At 44.0% G+C, this 25,336-nt stretch overlaps 2 protein-coding genes across 3 annotated transcripts in view; one reads left to right on the top strand and one right to left on the bottom strand.

Moving 5' to 3' along the window:
- The window catches only part of SPTBN2 (spectrin beta, non-erythrocytic 2), a 35,478-nt gene extending 32,090 nt beyond the window's left edge, over positions 1 to 3,388 (bottom strand). Inside the window, exon 1 of one of the 2 annotated variants that reach the window (XM_036930273.2) lies at positions 3,135 to 3,388. The gene's annotated coding sequence lies outside the window, so the exon portion shown is untranslated. Of the gene's footprint in view, positions 1 to 2,472; positions 2,594 to 3,134 lie in introns of those variants that run through there. The other variant, XM_036930281.2, reaches the window with a different exon arrangement.
- A 12,218-nt stretch (positions 3,389 to 15,606) lies between these two features.
- The window catches only part of LOC130684791 (type 2 DNA topoisomerase 6 subunit B-like), a 33,315-nt gene continuing 23,585 nt past the window's right edge, over positions 15,607 to 25,336 (top strand). The window contains exons 1-3 of the mRNA XM_057506861.1: positions 15,607 to 15,719; positions 17,603 to 17,744; positions 19,015 to 19,068. Coding sequence (XP_057362844.1) covers positions 15,690 to 15,719; positions 17,603 to 17,744; positions 19,015 to 19,068 — 226 coding nt within the window. The 5' untranslated portion in view covers positions 15,607 to 15,689. The remainder of the gene's footprint in view (positions 15,720 to 17,602; positions 17,745 to 19,014; positions 19,069 to 25,336) is intronic.

Below are 25,336 nucleotides of genomic sequence, written 5' to 3'. Positions count from 1 at the left end.
GCCATTCTAGCTGGCACATAAAGCTAGTCATCTTATCCCCCAGCCTTGAGTCTGTCTTGTACCCTAATTCCTGCTCTCACCACATCCTGCTCCTGATTAATTCTGTACCTCCCTCTGAGAGAGTTGATCGTGCCCTCCTCCACGCGCCCACAGCATCCAGCAGGCAGCTATTAGTGCACCCATCACGTTGTATTACAGTTAGGTGCTTATGTCTCTCTGCCTGCTCCATTTTTAACCCATTGAGGACTGTCTCACTCACGTTTGTGTTTTTCAAGCCCAGGAAAATAGATATTCAATCTAAAGAAAGAGTGAGTTAATGGATAATAATTCTTTTTTTTTTTGCCATCAAATTAATGTCTTTCTTAGAGTCAGAGAAAAACTCAAGGAAAGAACGAAAATGGATGGGCGAAGACTCTCTGCTTCTCCTCTGTAACACTCTCGGGGTTGAGCTCTAATTCAGGATCAGGGCTTATCAAACTTGCATGAATCACAATTACCTGAAGGACTATTAAAACACAGATCACTGGGCCCCAGAGTTTCTGACTCAGTAGATTTGGGGTCCAGCCCAGGAATTTGCATCTGTAATCTGTTCGCAGATGATACTAAAGCTACTGGTCTGGGGACTACACTTTGAAGGCCACCGTTGTTCAAAGACGAGGAGCAGTTAGAATTAGTCAGAGGAACTGTGAGGACTGGGAAGACACGGAATTTTAGGGCTGAGTGTGACCAGAGGCTTGCTTCTGGTTCCGTTCAGGCCCCACGCCATGCTAACTTCACCTATAACTTCCCCTCAGAAACCCCAAGACCCACAAAAGCCAGACTTAAGTCAGTGGGAGAGGAAATGAAGACAGAGTGAACTCTAGGTCTAAACAGACAAGTAGAACTGACGCCCCAACACAGGCGAACCACAGATGTGCGGAAGGAGAACGCTATGGCTGGAGCCGCTGTGGGGAGGCGGAGTTGAACAAATGACAGCGGGATGAATAATAGATGTGGAGAAATGGGGACTCTGGCAAAGTAAAAATCTTATTTGACTCAAAGTGTGAGTGGACTGGCAGAGAGAGAAAAGGAAAAAGAAATCACAAATAAACTCAGAGCTCCTAGGGAGAGCAAAAGAGAGCGGCACTCAGCACTATCAGAGAACAATCAGGAGAAACAAAACTCCAACCCCTGTTCCCCTCAAGCCTATGCCCCTGATAAAGCACAGGACTGTCCTCCAAGAACTTAGGAACCAAACTCAAGACTAAAACTGAATTTTTGTTTGGGCTTCTCCTTCAGAATCCTCCGCTCGGCAGAATTATTCATACTAATTTTCACTCCCTTGCTTCACCCTCCCTCCTCTGCCCCCCAAGCCTGTGACCAACGGGTTACATCAGTTTCTCTAAGAGACAAATCTAAGATCTCTATTAGCTTTTCCTCCGAAATCCTCGACTCTTCGGAATCTGCCAAGAGGTTGCCCAGAACCTCAATCTAAGTTACATTTTCCGAATTCACTCTGCCCCCTTCACCTTCAAGGAAAACTGGTTTGTGGGGGACCCTGCCCATGTCCGAACAGACCAGCTCTCTAAGCCCTAGAATTGTGGCCCTGGCGGAGGGGAGGAGGGCAGCTGAGAAACAAACCGAGACTTGTAGGAGGTTAGGAAAGGGGCAAAGCTGCAGCCCAGATGAGAAGGCAATGCCACGGGGTTAACGGGCAAAGTCTTCCCGAGGCAGAATGGATGTGAATGACGGCTGCGGCGGGGGTGGTAATGGGGTGGTGTCGGAGCCCCGGCCGGGAGGCCTTGCCCGGCAGTTCCGCGAGGGGCGGGCTCTCAGCGCTCGGCGTGTCCCGGCCACAGACACACCGCAGCCAGCCGCGTCCCCACCCGCGAGGGGCTTCGTTCTTCCTCTGCCAGAGTTCTGGCTACCACAGCCCACCGTGTCCCCCTCACCCACGCTGGGCGGACGCATAAAGGAGAGCGTGGAGCTAGTTATCAACGTGCTGAGGAGAGCCCACCGGCTGCAGAGGGAGCCCCCAGCTCTCCCGAGAGGGGGCCTGGCCATCGCGGCGCCGGCCAGAGCTGGCCGGGCGCGGCTGGGGCACCTGGACCAGCGCCAGCCGGTCCGCCGAGGAGCTGCCGCGACGCCGGCAGCGGCGCTGTCAGCCACGCTCCAAGCCCACGACCCGCTCTCTGCACGCGCTTGCCAGCCCCAACTCTTCCAGACTCTTCTCTCGGCTTCAGAAAGGGCCGCGTCCCCCAAGCCTCGACCCCCGCCGTCCGCGCACGGTACCTGGGGGGCTGGCACACGACTCTCCATTCTGTCCCCGGGACCGGGCGGGTGCGGGGGCCGGCGCCGCGTCAGCCCTCCCCGGCGCTCCGGTCGGCCCCGACCCGACCCCGACCCGACCCCGACCCCGCCGCCCGCACGCGGCTGCACAAAACGCGCCGCCCCGCGGGCCGGGACAAAGCGGGCCCGGACGCCGGCACCTACCTGGATGCGGAGCGCCGGCCAGGCGGCGGGCGGGCGGGGGCGCACCGGTCTTCGCCGCGCCCGCAGCCCGGCCGCGAGGGGCGGTTGCGAGCGGCGGCCGGGCGCACGGCGGGCGGCGGCGGGCGCTGTCACGGAGCGAGAGCGACGCGGGGGGCGCGCGGGGCTGGGAGCGGCGGGGCGCGTGGCGGCGCGCGGGCGCGAGCGGCGGGACTGCAGCGCCGCGGAAGGAGGACAATAGCCTCCCCCTGCTGCAGGCCGCCGGCTCCCGCGGGAGACCCGGGACCATCTGGAGCCGGCCCCGCGAGGCTCGGGGTGGGGCCCGGTCCCCCCAACCCCCACCGGCCCGGCACCATGGCAACCGCGGCCCCTCTGGGTTCTCCGCAGGGCTCCCCGGCCCGGGGTCGCTGACCTTTCCCGGGGCGAACGCGGCGGCGGCTCCGCGGCCGGCTCCGGACTCTCCCGCTTCCCTCCGGGTGCCCCCGAAACCCGACCTTCCGGTGTTTGCCGGCTGGGGTCACCCCCGGGCCATCAGGGTCCCCCCCCTCCACATACGCGGCTTGGGACTCGGGCCCGGCAGTTTGAGTGCCCTACCTTTGTCCCTACTCCTCTTTTCACCCAAAATCTGTATCCCCAGGACGCGTAATCCTTTGAATGGCACTCACCGCCCTGAAGGTTTCCCTGTATTCAGCCTCTGTTTCTCTTTTCAAATGTTCCCCTTTGGGCACCTCCAGCCCATCTCCCGTGAAGGCTTTCTTTCATCCGTCCTCTCTGGAGCGCGACCTCCGTCAGGCAGGTAGGCCGGCTCTCTGTCCCCGAGCATCTCCGTGGTGTACGCGGTGGAGATTCGAGATTCTCGGAGCAGTCATCACTGCAGCTCCTCTCAGCTCCTTCTCAGCGCCTCTCATTTATCAGCCGCGAGAATTCCGGCCTACTCACTGACTTAAGTGGGAGTGGGGGTGGGGATGGACAGTTCTAGGCCTGGCACAGCTGGGTTTCTCCTTAGTTGAATAGCGTCTGAGTCGCCCACGGTCTAAGGTCATTAACGAAGGTGCACTTGGTTCTGCCTAAGAGAGGAAAGAATTATGCCCAAATAATAACAAAGTTATAGAGTGCCAGGCAGGTGCTAAAAGTGCATTATCTCATGGGAGGACACACAACCCCCGCCCCCACTCCAGCTCTAAGAGGTAGCAGGTACTGTCCTTCCAGACTTGGAAGCTCAGAGATGAACTAGTAATGATAGACTGGACTTTGTACAGAGCATTCTGAATTTAGCCAGTTAGGTTATACGACCGCTGAAGGTGTGGGCCTGTTCCTACCTGGGAAATGCCTGCAGTGGCCAAATAAGGGTAGTGTGAAGAATGGGCTGTGTGTGAATTATTGGGTTTAAGGTTTTATTTATTTATGGGTAATGGGATTTTAGGATTTTGCTCATTTCAGAAAATGTATGCATATTGAAACAAATACATAAGTAATGGAAATACTTTGCAGGGCATGACTATGACAAGGTGAAATCATTTGGGTTAAGCCACTTGAAAACATTTTCAATGTAAAAAAAGTCCTGCTACCAATCCTAACTAGCTGGGTCGTCTTATCTACCTGGCCTCAGTTTTCCTAGCTTTTAAAACGGGCTGGGAGAGGGATCAGGAAGTTGCCCTAAAACATGACCTTGACATTGTCTTCTGGCTCTGATGGTCTGATTCCACCACTAAACTGGAACAGCAGTTCTACTGCCAAACTAGAGCTTGGCCTTCTGAGGTGCACCTCACAATTAGCTGCAATTCAGGCTACTTATTACTTATTTTTAATGGTCACTGCTCAGGTAATAGGATCAACGAAGTGAGGGCATAAGCCCCTATATTCCCAGACAGAGGAGTGAGTGTGTTCATGGGGAGGGGGTCACTGAAGTGTCATCAAGGAGACTTGGCCAGCGATGTTAAAGCTGATGGGATGAGGATCAGCTGACCTGCCAAGGGAGTCAGACCCAAACCTGCTGCTGCTGTACTGGTTACAGGAACCAAGGGTTCCAATAACAGCCTATTAGGTTGCAACCCAATTAGAAGACAGGATATTAGGTCTTATGATGAGCATAATAGTATCTTTTGTATAGTAATTTCCCATTTTCAGTATTTCATAATTCTTTTAAAAGCATCGTAAGGTAAACATTATTATTCTCATTGTATTGATGAGAAAACTGATGTTTAGATACCTATGTCAATGCCCAAGTTCACATAGTTCATAGGTGGAGATACCAGGTCTTCCAGTTATTCCTAATATGTTCTTGTCCCTCTGCTAGAGAGAAAGAGTATAGCAGAGTGGTTAAAAGCGTCAATTTTGGAGTCAGACTCCTTGGGTTTAAAACCTAGTTTTGCCATCTGCTAAGCTGTTGACCTTGGACAAGTTGGTTAACCTCCTGGGATTCAGTTTCCTACCTGTAAAATGGTATCATAATGTGGGAATCAAGTGAGGTATTTGCAGGTAAAGTCCTAGAACAGTGCCTAGCACATAGTAAGCCCTCAGCCAGTGTCAGCCATCATTATTTTGCTGTATTTTCATTTTAATGTACTGTTTTCTCAATTTGGGGAGGAAGCCTATTCAGTAAGGAGAACAGTGAGATTGCTTGTCTCATCTCTGTAACCAAGTTGCTTGGAAACTTGTTATTTTTCTCTGCCATGCATCAGTACAGTCAATGAGGAAGAAAACGTCTGCTTCCATTTTACATGAGCTGCAAAAGTAAATGGAATGATGTCCATCAAGAATGCTGAGTGTCTTAGAATCCAGATTTACTGCTTACATTACCAAGATTCAAGGAAAGGTCTTGGTAGGACTTCCTGCCACCAAACCTACAGATGGAGCTGAATTCTCAGCTCTTGTTCCTGTGCCGTGGAAGAGGTGTTCTTCCTTCTGTCTGAGACTGATTCTTCTGGCTCATGCCCTAAGTCCCATTCCTCTGCAGCCTCATGGCTCTCACTCCTTCTGATGAGCTCCCTTTCTTTTGAATTTTTTCCCCTCAACATTTAAACATGCTCAAGTATCTCTGCCAGCTTAAAATATAAGTGAGAACCCCGAACCTCCTCCATGTCTTGCCTTTACGATCACAATCTTCTTGGGTCATTTGAACTCATCATTACTTCCCATGCAATCAAACATTCATTCAAAAACTGTCTGGCTTATGTGCCAGGCAATAAGCTGGGATCTGGGGACCCAGTGGTGAGGGAAATGGGCACTGTGTCTATCTTCTTGGAGCCTATAGTCTGGTGGGGTTGACAGACAGTAACAAAATAACCCTTCAGCAATATAATCACAAAGTATAATGAATGAAAAGTTCAAGATGTTGAATGAGAATTTAATAGAGTCCTAACCTGGTTAGGAAGTTTGGGGTCAAGGGAGACATCCCCTCCCTCAGATCAGCTGAGCTGAGATGTGAAATATGAGAAGCATTAAACCAGACAGAGAATGGCGAATAATAAGAGCAGTTACTAACATTAATAGGGAACTATACTTCTCCCATTGTACACATTTCATTTAATTGTAATAATTTGGAGAGGTAAATATTGACCCCATTTTGCAAAAGAGGAAATGGAGGCATTGAGAGATTAAGTGCCTTGCCCAGGTCATTGAACCAGGCTGGGGTAGAGCTGGGATTTTAACCCAGACAGTCTGACACTTGAGCCATGTTCTTAGCTACAGGGACACAGAGTGTGTGGGTACCAGGCCTGCTGCTGCAGGATGCCCAGTGCATGTGAGAAACAGAGAGAAGGGCAGTGGGAGGGAAAACAGTGATAGATAAACTAAGTGGGAGTGAAGGGCAAGAGGAAATGTGTGGTGAATTCTGGCTGGGAATATCAGCAACGGTTAGATCATGCAGGACTTTCTAGGTCATTTAAAGAATTTTTTTTTTCACTTTTAGAGCCCTGGAATGCTACTGAAGGATTTGAAGCAAAGAAGCCAAGTGATCAACTTTGTACTTTAAAAAGATCACTCCAGCTTGTGTGTGGGGAACAGGTTGGAAGGATGAAGTTGACATGAGAACCAGTTAGGAGATTACCACTATGGTTCAGGTGGGAGAGAAGACAGTAGCTTGAACTTGGATGTTGGTAGTGGAGCTGGATGAACACACAGGTAGAAAGAATTGACAGGGTGCAGCAAGGTGTTAGATGTAGGGGCGGTGGTAGGGGACAGTGTTTGTCGTGGCCGGATGGGGCAGCTGGAAGAGTTGAGGTACCATGGGCTGAGATGAGGGCTACTGGAGGAAGACCAGGTTTGGGTGGGGAGAGTGCTGTTCTTGGAGCCTGCTGGGTTTGAGATATTTTTGAACCCATCAAATGGAGATAATCAAGGAGTCCATTGTATCTGGGTTTGGAACTCAAAGAGGGGGTCTGGACTTAAGATACACATTTGGAAGACATCAGTGTGCAGACAGATGGTAAGTGAAGGGAACAGATGAGCACTGATGCAATTGATTTAGTCCAACACAGGATAACTTCTACTCCTCTACAGCTGCTTTCAACAAGGTCATCCATAATCCTATTGCTAATGTCCAATTGCTATCTTGCTGTTCCTCCTGGCTGCAATTAAGGCCAATTATGCCTGTTTCTTGAAATTTTCCTCCTTTGGGTTAGTGCTGCCACAGTCTCCTGGTTTTCCTTAACCCCTGGGGTCCTTTGTTTCTTTTGTAAGTTCCTTTTCTCCTTGTCACTTAATTTTGTTGTTACTGGTGGTGGTGTTTTTTTGTTTTAGGCCCTTATCTCACTCTCTGCATTCTTCGTGGGCCCCTTATCTATCACTCTGCAACTAGAGTGGTCTTCTGAATAAGCAATCTGACAGGTCACCCCTCTGCTGAAAACCCTTCAATGGCTCCCCAGTGCTTTGGGGATAAAGTCCAAAGTTCTGAGCAGAGCTGACAGTCCCTGATATCCTCTCAGACCCACGGCTCACTGCTTTCATTTGACACTCTGTGTCCTAGACCTAAGGAATATGTTGGAGTTTTTCCCATGTGTGTGAGATTTTGAACATCCTGTTCTCCCTGGTTGGATACTCTTCCCTTTCTATTTGCCTAGGGTTTACTCATCCTTTATGTCTCAGTTTAGACTTCCTCCAGAGAGCCTTCCATAGGCTGCAGGTCAGGGACAGGGGCCTTCTGACAGCACTCCATACTGGACGGTCACTGCCCATTGGTGTTTTCCCTCTTATTAGAGCATGAACTCTGTGAGGGGAGAGAGTGCATCCACTTCATGGTCGTATTCCCCGCAGAGCAGACACGTAGATACCTGTGAAACAAATTAATGAATAACAGAAAAGACCCTGTGGGAGAAGCTGATTCCTTGTTGTAAACACGTAAAAATAGATGTTTTCATATCAAACAATGTGTTTTCCATTTCTTTTACTCCCATCACTAAGCAGCAGTGAATGCTAGATGCAGCATCCTCTGCAAAGGGACAATATAGAGAGAGCAGAGTCAAAGTCTTGGTCTTTGAACTCTTAACTAGACCTTTTAAAATCTATTGCAGAGAAGATGTTCTTGCAAGCTCTGATTTTTAAATTATAGGAGCCAATTTCTTGAGAGGGACCTTTTTTTTCTTCAGAAGCTTCCCTTTAAAAATCAAGAGACAGAACCTGATAAACCTGAAGCTCAGAGCTTATGCCATCAACTGTTGAATTAGGAAGAACATGTCAGTTTTCCCCACACACAGAAAATATAACCCTTTTTGAGCTTGGAGAAGAATTGAAAAGGATTGGAAAAGGAGAGCAAGACAGTTTAGCTATTTTCTGTCTCCACCACAAAACAACAGTAGACAGAAGGGGTCTATGCTCCATTTTGTTTCTAACTCTGGGAAGATACAGCCTTTCACAGTACCCTATGCTAACTAGGGGTGACAGACACAGAGTAGAAGTGTCATTGTCACCTGTGTAGGCAAAGCAGGCCTGCAATAAATTCCATCTCCTTACCACTCCCAGCCTCCTTTTCTCCTAAATCTGAATCTACTTGGCTCCTTGACGTTTGGAGGAAATCTGAAAAGTTGGTTGGCACCCAGCTTCTGAAAGGAGTGTGAGGGTGAGCTGAGAATTGGGTGCCTGGGGGGATTGCTGTGGAGTTGGGGGGGTACCCCATAGTAGACGCTGAGGGGTGCATGACCCAAGCCAGGGACCAGATGGAAGTTCAGTTGTACCAGGAAGAGATGAGGTGGGAGCCACTGAGCTCCCCACAAAGCAGTCACTGCACTTTGTCTCTACCAAGCCTGCAGGTCCACCCACCAGGTAACTCTGCAGCAGGTGCAGTGGCGACAGAGCCCAATGGCCAAGACCATGGGAAGGAGGCTACACTTTTTCAGTTAGTGGCACTTGATCTTGATGTCCCTTCCCTGGTGTCAAAATGATGCATAAGCCCCCATAAACTAGAACATCATGAAAAGAAGAGGACTGAGAGGAGAATCCTGAGACTAAATTTAAAACTTGAAATGATTGAGTTGTCTTGAGTAAGTCAAGCTTATTATTTTTCTGCCATTAGTAGAAATGGGGGCTAAAGAGCTAGGTTGAGAAATAAAGAAAATTACCTATTTCCTCATTTGAGTCTATGACTTGAGATTGTTTACAAGCCTGCTGTGTAAGTAAAGGTCAGAAAGGTGGGCTTGGAAAGGGAGTTCTGGGGTCTTGCAAGGACTGACCTGATTTCCTGAGACTACTGGGGGCCAGGAGGCCATGTAGCATGAGATTAGGATTTGCAAAGAGTGATCATGTATTTGAAAGCAGAAGTCTGCTGATGAGGTAAGATAAAATCTTGAGTCAAATGCAGCATTCTGATGAAAGGGTGGGTGGAGGTGGGGCATGAGGATGGAACAGAGTCCTTCCTCAGGCTCCCTTATGCAGGGTGGACAATTGTGGGGTCCTAGGAGCCCCAAGGGGTATGTTCTGAGCTGAGCAATATTGTGAGTGCATGCTGTTGTTGACTAAATTGGAGAAACTAGAACTGATTTGAGGACATAGAAGTATTACATCCATTTATCTTTGTCCAGGTTGGATTTAAAACTGCACTTAATTTATGGACCATTCCTCCTAGACTATTTTTAACTTGCAGACCTACATGCCATTTAAAACTGGGTCTAAAAACATATTTGAATGATCCAACCCACCTAGGAGCAAGATTGGATCAACCATGATTCTCAACACTTTTGATTTTACCTGTCAGTAATGAACCCCTTCCTTCTTTTATAAAGCTGATGCCACAGTCACCTGGGAATACACAGATCCTTTGAAAAAGTAACCATACATGTGTGCTTGAAATAAATTTTGGCAGCATCTGCTTAATACTAATAGCTGAAGGGGAGTCTTTGGGGTTCCTTTATCAAATTGCACTGGAAAATGTGAGTTGTGCTGGGAAACCTACAGTGCCAGAACCCAAAGAGTAGATTTTGCATACATCTTTGAAGCTGTAGAAATTACAGTGATCTTCTGTATCATAGCCCAATTTACTTGTACTGAGGTACACAGCCAGTAGCTAGTCATTTTGACTATCATTGGCATCTGAAACTTTCTAGTGGCTAGACGCAAGACTCTGGAGGCTTATGACCCTGTTGGAATTCTGGCCCATTGCTTTCTTTTTCTTAATACAATTTTTAAAATTAAGGTATTATTGATATACACTCTTATGAAGGTTTCACGTGAAAAACAATGTGGTTACTACATTCACTCATATTATCAAGACACCCCATACCCCACTGCAGTCACTGTCCATCTGTGTAGTAAGATGCCACAGAGTCACTACTTGTCTTCTCTGTGCTACACTGTCTTCCCCATGACCCCTCACACCATGTGTACTAATCATAATACCCCTCAATCCCCTTCTCCCTCCCTCCCCACTCATCCTTCCCCAGCCCTCCCCTTTGGTAACTGCTAGTCCCTCCATTGCTTTCTAATTATAGGAACTTGAGCAAATTGCTCAGCTTCTCTCAGCCTCAGTTTCCTCATCTGTAAATGGGATAATTTTACAGAAGCAAGTTATGGTGCGAAGTTAAACAATGCATGTCAGGTGCATGACATCTGGTGCCAGCCAGATAGGGCCTCAATAAACTGTTAGCTATTACTATTATCATTATTTTATTTGTTTTGTATGCAGGCAAATGTTGCTGTAAGTGTAATGTAAAGTATGAAAATCTAGATTTGCTTAAAATTTAATGGGGAAGGTTCTTTGCATTACAAAAGGACTCTTCAGTTCATGAAAGAACTGATAATAGGGTTTCTTTTAGACAGCTTCCCAGTGTGTCTAAAATGATGTTATTCACACAAAACTGGGTTTATACAAGGTTTTAGGATCAATGTTTTAGGAACGTACAATGACAAAGCACAGGACATCTGTGATACAATCATTCAGACCAGGTCTGAATCACTGTGACAAGTTAACAATAACAATTCTGGGTATTCCCCTCTACCCTTTATAAAGGGATTAGATGAATTCTCTGTGGTTTTAAAGGGCAGAGCTGGAACCAAAGGGTAGAAGATACAATGAGGGGGAGATTTCAGTTCAATATAATGAAAAACTGCCAAATCACAGCTGTCCAAAACTGGAATGGGTTGTCTCTGAGGTGGCAAATTTCCTAACACGAGATACTCAAGTAAAAGCTAGATAGCAACTTGTCAGGACTTCTGGAATGACTATTGCATGAAATAGGGAGGTGAATTAGGACAGTATTTCCCCACTCCCAAATACACAAAACATACTGTGCAAACTAGATCATCTCTACCTTGGATACCAGGAAAGAGTTCAGGAAGGAGGTAAAGAGAGGTTGTTCAGGAAGAGGGATGGGGATAAAGGAAACGAACTGGAAAAAAATAGTGTTCCTCTGGTTGGTAAACACAAGATTAAATGACTTCCAAGATGTCTTCTAATGTAAAGATCCTAAAACTCTCAAACTGCTTCACAGACGTTATTTTAACTATACCCCTGGGAGAATTTTCTTCTTTTAGTTGAGGAAAACTAGAACATAACACCTAAAGTGAGTGGTAAAATGGGAAAAGAATTCAGACATCTTGACTCTTTTAGACTTTTGATCCCACAGCCTCTTTTCAATGGGTGAGAGTGAAAGTTGAGGAAACAGAAAATGGAAGTGGCCATAAAGCTAAAATGGATGAAATCAAGGCAACTTCAGAGATCTGTGAAAACCAGCTCCACTAAAAGGGTCCATAATACTAGCTTCAGAGACTTTGTACACAAGCATTCCTGTAAAGTACTTGAGTTCTAATTGAGTATTGCAGTCATACAAAGGCTGGACCCTTGAAGACTGAACACGTGCATCCAATGTCCTCTTGAATGGGGCTCCTAGGGGAAGAATCTTTGTCCTGGTTAGCCTAATTATGTTTCAAATAAAGTTGATCATCTGGCCTTTGGACCAATAGGTTTACTTGGCTATTCATGACCAGATTACGCTGCTGTTCCCTTCCCAAGGCTTCTATGCCACAAAGAACACTACACTTTCAGTGGACATCAGCTGGCGGGACAAATTCAACCCTGCCGAGAGGGAAAGTAAAAAACCAATTACTGAGAGTAGCACCGGCTTCGTGATGTAGATTTTACTGGTGATCAAGAAGAGGAGAAACTGAACGGTAACAGCAAAAGAATGAAATTGCTGGGCTAACCCCAGAACCTGCTACTGGTGGATGAGAAATCAGAGACTGTGCAAAGGGTGACTGTCAGCCGGGAAAAACAGGAAGCTACCTAGTATCACAGTCATTCTAAGGAGAGAAAGAAAACATAGGAAATGGAAGTCAAAGAGAAAATACTTTAGTTATACAAACCTTGGTATTATCTTGGGGGGAGAATCTTTCCTTTGCCCATAAGTCTTAGAATGAAGAAGAACAAATACTGTTAACAACTGGCAGAAAAGTCAGCACCACTGAGGCCTTTAGTGCCACCCTAACCTGACATTCCTCTTCGAGAACATCCCCATCTGACCTCTGATAGGAAAGCAGAGGGAGGTGAGTGGTGTAGCTGCCCCAGATTCTGTGCTCCAGGTAGAGAAGGCCTCAAGAAGGTGAAGGGATGAGCTAATCTGAGCTTTCTGGCCCCATTTCCAAGGATGTGATTAGTGGAGAGGCACCTGGGACTTGCTCCATTTCAGGAAACCCGGTTATGGGAACTGGTGGGGGACAGACTTGGCTCAGGACCCGAGAGAAGCAGTTAACCCTTTCCTATTGTTTGTATGGGAAATAGCCTCTTTATAAATTTCCCATGGGGAAAGAAACCCCTCAAATGGACTTAATTTTGCACCAAACCTGATAAGGGGGACCGCAAGGTAATTTCCACCTAAGTTCCTAGGGTTAATTTCTTAGGGCTTTTGAATGCTCTAGGGCAGCCTGGGAACAAGGTAGGACCCAAGACGTGTCTAGGAATGATACACACAGAGAGGGCATATTCAAAAGGAAAGATGGCTCAACAGTTACTAAAATGTCCTGTTCACCTGGCAGCATTCCCTGGGATATACTGGTTCCAAACTTGGGTCTGGGTCAGAACCAATATGAAGCTCTTCAGATGAGGTCTCTTTGGCCAGATAGGGGCTTTCTACTAAGAATAAACAGGATGTCCAAAATGTACATGCAACAGTAGTCTAAAATCCTGAGATGGGTGGAAAAATGCCTGCAGAATCAATAAGCAGCTATACCCAAAGACTGGGGAGAACTGGGCCTCTGAAGACACTGCCAATAAGATCCTGAAGACCAGGGCTGAAAAGGTCCAGAGCTGCATTCAAAGGCTCTTTGGTTGACCTGGTTCACTAAGGTGACCTTAACCCTGGGCAGCTCATTTATTTGGGCCTCAACTTTCTTCATCTATTGAAGATAATTGATACCTTCTATGGCCACCTTTTGGCTCTAACATTCTATTGCTCTGAGGATGGAGTCTAAGTAAATTTTATTTTAATAACATGGAATTCAGTTGTGTATCAGTTATTAGAACCCAAACAGGATGGGACACACATTGATGGATGAGAGAAGGCTGGGAGCTGGGGCTCATTCTAGCCCTAGTGTGTGGAAGATGGGGGTGGCTGAATTCATTGGCTCCTTAGCTTTTTGCATGGAGGGGTTGGCTTCTCATGGTATTGTTAATGTTCCCATACTATAGACCTCTGAGACAAGCAGTTAGGAAGGTCACATCCAGGTGGGAGATGCACTGGGTAGCTGTAGGGAAGTGGAAAAGCGGTTAAGAAATTTTTGTTTCAGATTCTGGCTCTGCCATTTACAAACTCAGTGTCATACAACCTCTTCTTGGAACTTCATCATTTATTAAATGATAATAACAACACCTCCCATACAAGGTTGGGAAGATTACTTAAGATAAATAAGAAAAAAGTGAAGACCACTTAGCATAGAGCAGATGTCAAGCCTTCATCAAACCTTGCCTGACTATAAGGGTTTATACTGTGCAAGTCCTGATGGCAGGGCCTCGTAGCAAAGGCTCCCTTTGTCATTCCGCCACTCCTGCCTACATCTGCTAGGGAGGGCGGCTGTGTCCCTGGCTACCTGTTAGGCCTGCCCTACCTTTAGGCTGGCGCTGGGTATTCCACTGCATGTTCTTCTCTGAGGCTCATTCCAAGGACAAGGGCTGAAAGTCTGGATGACCAACTCTCTGAAGTCCATTGGTAACTGTTCCTCACCCATGCCATTCTCAAGGTGGGGCATTTTTTGCTGAGCCAGCACTCCACAGGAAGTATTTTAAAGAACTGTCCTCAGCACATTGGTTTCTCACCCATCAAATAGTGAAGATAAACATTACCTCACAAGATACTTGTGAGAATGAAAAAATTATGTTAAGAGCCAAATGGTATGGGACAGCAAGCAAGCATTCAATAAATGTTAGCTTTCTTCACCTTGGCAACTCCCCTTCCTAAAGGGGACACCCAAGAGAGAAGAGAATGAAAGGGAGAGAAAGGCTCCAATGGTTCCCCAAACGCCAGCTTAGATGGTTTATGATGTATTTTCCAGAAATAAAAGCCACCTTTCTCCAGTAGGTCTACCTGTGAGCAACGGATATGGGGAGGGTGGTCAATGGCGCCAAGCACAGACTCCAGAACGCTATGATTGAGGTCACAGTAGAGTAGCAGCAAGGCTGGGTACTGGACAGGCGCTCTGCCAGCTACCCTGCCTGTCCTGTCCAATCCTGGCTTTTAGAGGCTGGGGTGGGAGAATTTTCCCTGAAGGAAAGCAGCCAACACCCTTCTCCTTGGACAACCCTTTGCCAGGCAGGAATCTCTCACCAGTTTTCCTTTGGCTGCCCGAGGAACTAGCTGCCAGATTATCAGCTTGGGGTCAAGCCCCTCTCACCACGCCTTCCCTGAACCAACCAGGAGTCTTAGCAGCTGGAGTCCGGAGGACCACCTTCCTTCCCGCTGGGAATCCTCTGTGCAACTCCAGAGGTTCTGTCAGCGGGAGCCTAGGAAAGCCTGTTCCTACCACGGGCACATTTAGTGCAGAGTCAAAGTGAGGTGGGACCTCTTGGGGTCCTCCATCAAGTCTGGCCTGGGGCTGGCTAGGCACCCTGGGATCATGCTTGAGACAGGCTGCCAGATAAAATACAGTCTTGAATTTCAGATGAACGAATAATTTTCTTAGTATGCCTATGTCCGAAATATTGCATGGGATATATGTATGTTTAAAAAAATTATCTTTTTAATCTTAAATTCAAATTTAACTGGCCCTGCCATATTTTTATGTTCTTAATCCGGGAGCCGGAGGTTGGCCTGGGGCACTTGGGGCAGCCCCCTCAGTAGGTGAGGCTGCGTGGGGGTTAACCAGCCAGTTTGGGAGATCCCGAACCGGGCACCGGCCTTTTCTCTCGCCTCAAAGAACGTGACGCGGCCAGCAAAGGGCTGAGGGCTGCACCTCGGCGGGACCGTGGGAAAGTCACTTTCGGGAGGAAGGAGTCGTCGTGGCCTGGCCTCATTCCCGTTCGCTTACACCTCAGGTCGCCGCCCGCGGGCGCTTACCAGCCGCTTCGTCCGCCCCCACGTCAGCCCGCGGGCCGCGACGGCTCCGGGAACCTCCCGCCGCTCCCGGCAGCCCTCGGCGGCCCACGGTCTGGGGGCGGGGCGGCCGAGTGCGCAGGCGCGACGGACCGGTGGGCGGGGCGCGCGCACGGGCGGGAAAGGACGACGCGCGGCCGGGCGTGGGCGCCTGGAGAGGTCGAAGGCCCTTTGCCCGCTGCACCCCGGCGTTGCTGCTGCAGTCTGCGCGGAATGGAGGGCACGGCCACGGCCATCTGCGAGGTGATGCCAGCAGGGGAGAGAAAACAGAAAAGGACGCTGTGAGGACACGGGCTTTATGAGGAGGCCGCAGATTTTGGGCAGAGGGGTCTCGCGTTGCCTGAGGTGGAGCAGGAGGGTCGGGAATGATTGGTTCGGCGCACGTCAGCCTGCCCCACACGGGTGTGGGGCGCAGATGAGACCTGGGCACAGGAGTGCCCAGTGAGAAATGGTTGCTCGGTGGGGCCACCACCACAGTGTGCACGCCAGGCCGTCCTGCCCACCGTGAGGGGCAGGCACCACCCCACCTTAGCAGCTGGGAGAAGAGGCTTCGCAAGCCCAGGAGAGCCACACGGCAGCCGACACCCGGGGTAGAACCGGGATGCCAGCCTAGGAAGACCCGCCCCGTGCTGGGAGGACACGCAGAAGGAAGGGAATGAATACGGGGAGCTGGGGTCAGCGGGACGAGCCCTGACAAAACGGGAGTGTGGGGAAATTTTTTTAGACCTTTGGGTCAACCAGGGTGTGCGGATTCATGGGTCGGGGCCTAGGGAGGCCTCTCCCAGCCCTGGTAACACCACGGACCAGAGATCTTTTATGCTCTGGGGGTGGAACTGAACACCTGGCACTGACTTGCCATGTTTGTTCATCCCTTACACACTTGCACAGCCATTACCTGATTGAATTCTTAGCTACTAGCCTTGTGATACTTAGGAGAGAACCACAGGCCACATGGGGTTGACCTGACAGCGCCTGGAGTTCTCCCAGTCCGCCTGCCTTCTTTATACCATCAGAGAAAGTTGGAGGATTTTACAGACGCAGGAACCTAGGATGGAACCCAGAGCTTCTGGCTCATAGGCCAGCGTTTTCCCTATTGCTCCCTCATTATGGATAAAGAAACTGCTGGAAAATCTTAACAAGGAGCACAGTTAAGTAAGAAGATGTGTGAAGGAAAAGTGTCAGACTGTAGAAATGCTTAGAAACCATCCTTATAAACTGGTATAAATTAGGATCTTAGCTCCCAAGTTCTATTCCTGAGATCTCCCTGCCTTTAAGAAAAGGGTAATAATTTTCTCTATGGTACCTTAGTGTGGCAGTGAGCATCTACTTTCATAAATAGTAATAGGGATTAAATACAATTACTTTATAAGTTTGTCTCGTCAAGATTGAATCTTTTATCCAAACATCTTGGAGACCTTTCAGCATTAAATATTATGTGTGATCTTTACTGCAGATACCTTATCAGAAATAACGGCCTGTATTTATTAAGCATCTACTATATGCTAGGCCCTGTGTTAAGCATTTTGCACATATTATGTTCAACAGCAGCCATATGTGGTAGATTTGTCCTCATTCATATAAATGAAGAGCTGAGATACAAAGAAGTTAAGTAACTTGCCCAAGGTCACATGCTAGAATCTGGCACATCAGGGATTCATACCCAGGCATCTGCCTCCAGAGCCAGTATTTGGACCCTCAGAAATGTTGATTTAATGAAAGAAAGGTAAAGATGATTCATAACCAGATGACATTCTTATTCATAATCTTCATGCTGGCTTTTATTCAGGGAGGAAAAAAAGAAACAGGAAAAGCAAACTCCCACTTAATTTTTCCAAATTACTATTTCCAGATGAGCTTACCCTTTGAATATAGCAGTTTTTTGTCCCCATTTCCTGTCTCATTGGGCATTGTGTTGAATTTCACTGGTCTCCTTTCTTCTGTCACTCCCCTAGCTATTTCTTCTGTTTAGACACAATGCTTTGTTCTGAACAAATGCAAGTTTCACATTTTGCAAGCAAGTGTATTATTTTTTGGAAATTGGAATTATTAATTTGATTGTATCACACAAATTTATTACTCTGATTTCTAAAGAAGATAATGTTTTGTTTGAATTTTTCCCTTTTCAGATTTTGAAATATTTAATAATTTCCTGGAAGTGTGAAACAGCAGGAGTAACAACTGGAGCACTGCTAGAAGGACAGCTAGTGATTTCTATAGAAGCATTAAATTCTAAGCATCAGGCAAATACTCTTCATTGTTTAACAACCAGTAAGTAGAGGAGGAAAAAATACTGATTTTGTTTTTTCATGATTTGTTTTATGAATGCCAGTTTATTAAACAATTTCAGTTACTCGTAATCTTATCATGTTATTACTCCAGGGTTGTTCTGTAGTCAGAATAACTTAAACGATTATGTAATAAGTATCTGGTGATAGGTTTACAAATGTGCCATACAGGAAAGGTGAGTAGAATGACTCCCATCACAGGATTATTTATTTTATTGGTTTGAGATTGCTCAGAAACAATCTCACTCTTGCTGTTGGTTTAACCTCCTCTTTCACAGCAAAATTTTTGCACTGAATTTTCTTCTTTTTCTTTTATGCCCAGCCTTTGGTAGTTGCAAAAGAGCCAAAAAGTAAAGGAAAAGGGAAAGAAATAAAAAGATGGATTGTGTATATTTTGATAATCCTAACTTGCAGTTAGTTTGACAATATCTCTCTTCCATTGGCTCTTATTCTTTCATCATTTTTGCCTCTACTCTTGAGGGAAAGGTGATGAATTGAGTGGCTCTGAAACAACTAATTCTCTTGAACTTGTGAAGTGATAACTTTTTTGTTTGTATGGCTTTTGTGTGTGTGTATATGTATGTGCAGGTTTATTGACAGATGCTTTGGTGAAGTTGTCCCATGAGCCTTAGAGGAGTCACCTTGAGTCCCAGTTGAGACTGAATAGTACTCTAGGCTCTACAAGATATTTTCTCAACCTGAACTAGAATGACCTGTCTTATCTTTGTGTAACTAGCAATTACTCTGCATGAACTAACTCCCCTCTGACTATACAGAGTTCTCACCATTCATGAGAGAAATGGTTGGCTACATGGCTGGGGTGATGTTGGTCTGTATATGGTTGTATTAGCTTGTGCATGGATTCTAATCTGATAAACTGGTCAAGGTGGCAGGGTTGATTTCACTCAAACAAAGGACTTGAGCCATAGTAGCTTTTGGTTTCTGCTACAGTTTGCTGTCTTCCTTGAATCCTATTCTATCAGAAATAGTAATATCGAAAGAGGCAGTCCTGTTGTTGAGTATAGATTAAAAGACTTGCCATTGGTTTGCTCCAAGAAGTTACTCTGCCCAAACATTTGCAGCCTAATCATGAGTCTTTTGTGCTTCCATTTTTAAATGAACTCATTAATAGTGGTCACCATTTTTATGTTCTGTATCTATAAGCAGTGTTTTTAGGCTGCCATTTGATTCTTTAGGTAAAATCCATTTAATTGTTTTACTTATGATATTTCTTTGTATTCTGTTTCTTACAGTTGCTTCTGCAGGAAGCACTTATGGTGGTTTGGTCCTCAAGAAGTTCCTCAAAGGTAGAGAATTTCCCAACTTCTACAAGACTAAATTTCTTCCTGGAGAGATGAATTTGGTGTTTTCTGAAACAGGTTTATACTGAAAGATAGGGTTGCCAAATTTAGCAAATAAAAATACAGGACAACCACTTAAATTTGAATTTCAGATAAACAATGGATAATTTTTTCTATAAGTATGTTCCATGCAGTATTTTATCCTGTGATTTATCTGGCAATCCTACTGAAATATGATCTATGAAATTCTGTAGCTACAGGAACAGATAAGATACCTAGGTCACTATTGTTTCTCTGAATATTTTCTATATAGTATCAGGCAAAATTTTCCCAGCTGTAAAATAAACAATTGAAAAACTACATTAGTAAGGTATAATGTTATAAAGTAATGACTCTGAAGTCATAAACATATAGGGAACAATTCGACCTTTTGAAACTTGTTTTTTGAATTTTTAATCTGAGCATGGAGATATAAAAATGCCGCTTGCCAAATCAGGGGTCATCAGGTATATTCTCTTTGCCTTTGAAATTGTCTTAGCCCTCTGAATCTACCTTCCAGCTGTCCGTATCTTGGATTTTTAATAGACCTCAGCTTTTTGCCCTGTGATCCTAATGCTGTTGCTCCAGTTAATGTGTGTGAAAGTGCTTTAAAAGAAGTGAAAATCTGGGATTATGTTTTTAGCACTAGGGAGGAAATAGAAGGATTTCCTGCAACATAGATCTGTACTTGACAGGCCTGTACAATGAGTGGTCAGATTATACTTAATGCTACTTCTTCAATTAATATTTATGAAAGTTCTTCAAAAAAAATGAAAAGCCATGTAAGTACAAGGGAATGATTTTATTGTCATTGTTAGAAGTATTAGAGAAGTTATGAGTTGAGTAGTGTATGGAATAACTACCTAATTTATTATGTTAATACAAACTTTAGACAGTTTGTGTCATGGTGATTTAATTTAAATTTAATTGTTATTTTTAAAGTTTGAAGCAATTTCATGCATATTTAATTGATTTTTATATCCTTTTATGATAAAGTGGAGGTGGCTAACTTTTTGTACAAAGAGGAAATGCTGCACATCAAGTACACAATAAAAATTGAATCATTTGCACATAGTCAATCACATTTAGTAGCCAACTTTAGCCTGTCTTCTCTCCTGCTCTTAGTGCTCATAATACTAACCCCTACTCAATAATATTGCTATTTATTCTTACTAATTAGTAACAAAAATGACTTAGTGACGCTCACAAAGGAAATTGTCCAAGACTAAGATTTGAATCCCTTAGCTCCCTGACATATTAACTATTCATTATGCCTTTATTACTATTGTTATTTATTTAGCATTCTTGTAACATTAGCAAACTGCTTTAAATTGGTCCATTCACAAATCTTTACACTGTTTAGTTTCATAAGGCAGTCTCTCATGGCTTGTTCATTAACCATCAGATTTCCAGATGCTAAAGGAATATGTTGCTATACAAAATTAATGGTATAGCTCTGAATTCAATTTGTTAACTATATTGTCCTCTTTATTGCTTGGTTGATTTCTCTCAGTGCCTAAAATGAGATGTGCTCTCCATTTAGGGAAACTATATCATAGAGCCATCCAGGTTCAGTTTTCCTTACTCTTCCATCTGTTTTTATCAGAGTTGTATCAAGGCACTTTTTCTCTGGATCTGGAATACTTCAGATCAATTCCTGTACAAACAGGCTTGTATTTCTAGGTGTTTTATTTATTCTGGATTAATAAACAGTGACCAAGTATTCTCCCTATTTTCCCACCTCTCTCTAATGGTTTATGTTCTCTTTTTTGTTTTCTTTATACTCTGTTCCCTAACTATTCATACTTTTATCTAGTAAGCCTTTATTGAACATCTACCTAGTCACAGGGAGAGGTAACTCTGAAAATAAAATACAGTGTGATAAGTACTATAGGGGAGGTATGTGTGTTCAAGGTGCTTCTTTGGTAACCCAGAGCACTTTTCTTAGAGTTCAGTCACCAGTATTCCTTTCTTTCCGTTATTATTCTGCATCATTATTCTTTATTTATTTCAGATAGCTTATCTATTTCTGAGGCCTTAAATATTGTTGGTATGCTGATGAGACTTATTTTTTTCTCTCTTCCTCACTAACATGTTTCCAGCTTTGATTATCGATAAGATTAGTCAGTTTGAGGGTTCCTCTGAAATATCATATGCAGTGTGTCTAAACTGGGGTACATTTTCTTGAAACTAATTTGCTGTGTAACATCTCCATTCTTTTCAATGATACTAACATCCTCATGGTTTTCCAGGCTTTACATTTTGGCCTTTTTTTGGCATTCCCTTTTTCTTTTCTCCATATCTTGTTGAACTGGATTTTTTGTTTTGGTTAACTCTGCTTGTATAGTATGTAATTATTATAGCATAGAGAATATAGCTAATAATATTTTAATTTCTTTGTATGTTGCTGATTGCTTGGTAGAATAAAACACCTCAGACCAGATTTGAGGTCGTCTGTTAATTAGAATAATCTATACTTTGAAGGATGGTGTCCATTAAGATTGATAAATTCTTGTATTTTTAAAAATTCTCATTACTTCATATTAACATGTAATACTATTCTGCATCATATACTTATCCATTTATGTAGAAATCCATTTGTATATCCGTTTATGTATACACTTAACTATTTATGTTGAACTACTTCTATCATAAATATCTATTTGATGAAACATTATGCTTTTAGTTTGTCTTCCTTGTCCAGGTCTAGAAGCTTCTTCCTATCATGTCCTTTCTCTGGTGGAGAAAAGAAAAAAGAAAGGATAGAAGGCAGTGATGAGATGGGAGAATTTGAAAAACACCATGTTTATTGGTCTTTATTTTGCTGTCTTTTACTTACCTCTTCTATTTATATTACTTTGGTTTATTTTTATCTTTTTAAATATCTCCTCATTTCCAAGTTTATTGTCATAATTTAACTCTTTAATAAAATACAGTTTGGCCAGTCACTTAAGAAAATGTTCAAGTGTTTTCCTCAAGTCAGATTTATAGCCTTTTTTCCTTCAAAAGACTAGATAAAAATACTAGCCATTGAAAATAGGGATGACAGCTTTGCTGTTGTATGGTTATGTGGTTATTTTTTTATTTTGGTATCATTAATCTACAATTACGTGAGGAACATTATGTTTACTAGACTCCCCCCATCACCAAGTCCCCCCCACAAGCCCCATTACAGTCAATGTCCATCAGCGTAGTAAGATGCTGTAAAATCACTACTTGTCTTCTTTGTGTTGCACAGCCCTCCATGTGCCCCTCCCCCACATTATACATGCTAATCGTAAGGCCCCCTTTCTCCCCTGACCCCCCTTATCCCTCCCTTCCCTCCTATCCTCCCCAGTCCCTTTCCCTTTGGTAACTGTTAGTCCATTCTTGGGTTCTGTGTTTCTGCTGCTGTTTTGTTCCTTCAGTTTTTTCTTTTTTCTTATACTCCACATATGAGTGAAATCATTTGATACTTGTCTTTCTCCACCTAGCTTATTTCACTGAGCATAATACCCTCTAGCTCCAGCCATGTTGTTGCAAATGGTAGGATTTGTTTTCTTCTTATGGCTGAATAATCCATTGTGTATATGTACCACATCTTCTTTATCCATTCATCTACTGATGGACACTTAGGTTGCTTCCATTTCTTGGCTATTGAAAATAGTGCTGTGATAAACATAGGGGTGCATCTGTCTTTTTCAAACTGGGCTGCTGCATTCTTAGGGTAAGAATGCAGGTAATTCTTAGGTAAAAATTTGTAGAAGTGGAATTCCTGGGTCAAATGGTATTTCTATTTTGAGCTTTTTGAGGAACCTCCATATTGCTTTCTACAATGGTTGAACTAATTTACATTCCCACCAGCAGTGTAGGAGGGTTCCCCTTTCTCCACAACTTAGCCAACATTTGTTGTTGTCTGTCTTTTGGATGGTGGCAATCCTTACTGGTGTGAGGTGATATCTCATTGTGGTTTTGATTTGCATTTCTCTGATGACTAGCGATGTGGAGCATCTTTTCATGTGTCTGTTGGCCATCTGAATTTCTTCTTTGGAGAAGTGTCTGTTCAGCTCTTCTGCCCATTTTTTAATTGGATTATTTGCTTTTTGTTTGTTGAGGTGCGTGAGCTCTTTATATATTTTGGATGTCAACCCTTTATCGGATCTGTTATTTATGAATGTATTCTCCCATACTGTAGGATGCATTTTTGTTCTATTGGTGGTGTCCTTTGCTGTATAGAAGCTTTTTAGCTTGATATAGTCCCACTTGTTCATTTTTGCTTTTGTTTCCCTTGCCCGGGGAGATATGTTCATGAAGAAGTCACTCATGTTTATATCCAAGAGATTTTTGCCTATGTTTTTTTCTAAGAGTTTTATGGTTTCATGACTTACATTCAGGTCTTTGATCCATTTCGAGTTTACTTTTGTGTACAGGGTTAAACAATAATACAGTGTCATTCTCTTATATGTAGCTGTTCAGTTTTGCCAACACCAGCTGTTGAAGAGGCTGTTATTTCCCCATGTATGTCCATAGCTCCTTTATCGTATATTAATTGACCGTATATGTTTGGGTTAATGTCTGGAGTCTCTGTTCCACTGGTCTATGGGTCTGTTCTTGTGCCAGTACCAAATTGTCTTGATTACTGTGGCTTTGTAGTAGAACTTGAAGTTGGGGAGTGAGATCCCCCCCAACTTTATTCTTCCTTCTCAGGATTTCTTTGGCTATTCAGGGTCTTTGGTGGTTCCATATGAATTTTAGAACTATTTGTTCCAGTTCATTGAAGAATGCTGTTGGTATTTTGATTGAATCTGTAGATTGCTTTAGGCAGGATGGCCATTTTGACTGTTAATTCTTCCTAGCCAAGAGCATGGGATGAGTTTCCATTTATTAGTGTCCTCTTTAATTTCTCTAAAGAGTGTCTTGTAGTTTTCAGGGTATAGGTCTTTCACTTCCTTGGTTAGGTTTATTCCTAGGTATTTCATTCTTTTTGATGCAATTGTGAATGGAATTGTTTTCCTGATTTCTGTTTCTGCTAGTTCATTGTTAGTGTATAGGAAAGCAACAGATTTCTGTGTATTAATTTTGTATCCTGCAACTTTGCTGAATTCAGATATTAGTTCTAGTAGTTTTGGAGTGAATTTTTTAGGGTTTTTTATGTACAATATCATGTCATCTGCAAATGGTCATGTGGTTTTGATCATTCAGTTTTACCTATTCCCCATATTACACTCTTTTGGCATGAGGGAGACTTTTTAATAAAAGTTTAGTTTTGTCCTCTTTGTTAATTTGTTGGGAAAGGAAGTGGGGAGTTGGTGCTTTTCATAAGTTAGAAAGATTGATGGATACAGAAACAATGGTGAACTCTTGATGTCTGATCTAATATTTTTTTAAATCTGAGATTCTTATATTCAAAGATTAAAAATCTGTTATAATAATGTCAGAAACTCTAAGACTCAGTACTTATTTAATACTTTTCTCCGCAGGAGTTCATTTTGTAGACATGATCTCATTTACTCTCAAGAGGTAGGTCAGATATAATCTATGACCATTTCTGTTTCAGAGATGAGGAAACTGAGACTTACCCTTAGCCTCATATATTGAGTTTAGAATTAAGGGAAGAACTTGGGGACTCATACATAGGTCACCCCTTATGCTGTGGGTCCACACTTAATCCTTAGGCTTTTGATAATGTTCTTAACAGTCTCTTGCTACCACATTTGTATATCATGTGGCAAGATTTTATAAAGATTGACTGAAGATCAAGAGAAGTTAAAATAGTGAATTTGTCTTCTTATGCTTCCTTAATATTTCCTTACTCTTTTTCCTGTTACATTTATCTGATTGTACTTCACTATTGAGAGTATGTTCAAGATTTGATGTGAAAGGGAAGAGGGTGGAAAGGGTATGAGTCTTGACATGTTTCTCTCCCTTTTGAACGAAAGTAGCTTAAAGAGGAAGAAAAGGACAGCTCTTCTTAGAGATCCTGGGAGTTAGCTCATACCCAAGCTGAGTGGCTTTTATTCAGTGGTCAATGAGAGCTAGCTTTGCCTTGTACCTGTTTTGGCTTAAAATCCATGAACTGTTGTCCCTTATTGAGTAATCAGCTTGGCACTTACTGCCCCAACTCTGGCTTCTTGGGTTACCATATCCCCTTCATCTTCATAGCAGAAAATATTATCTGCCTATGGTAGTGAATTTGGCTGATATGGGAAGAGAAGACATTCCTTTAAAAAAAAAAAAGAGAGAGAAGGTGAAAGGA

Source organism: Manis pentadactyla, chromosome 9, assembly GCF_030020395.1.
Source record: "Manis pentadactyla isolate mManPen7 chromosome 9, mManPen7.hap1, whole genome shotgun sequence".
NCBI lineage: Eukaryota > Metazoa > Chordata > Mammalia > Pholidota > Manidae > Manis > Manis pentadactyla.
This window is presented reverse-complemented; position numbering and strand designations above follow the sequence as displayed.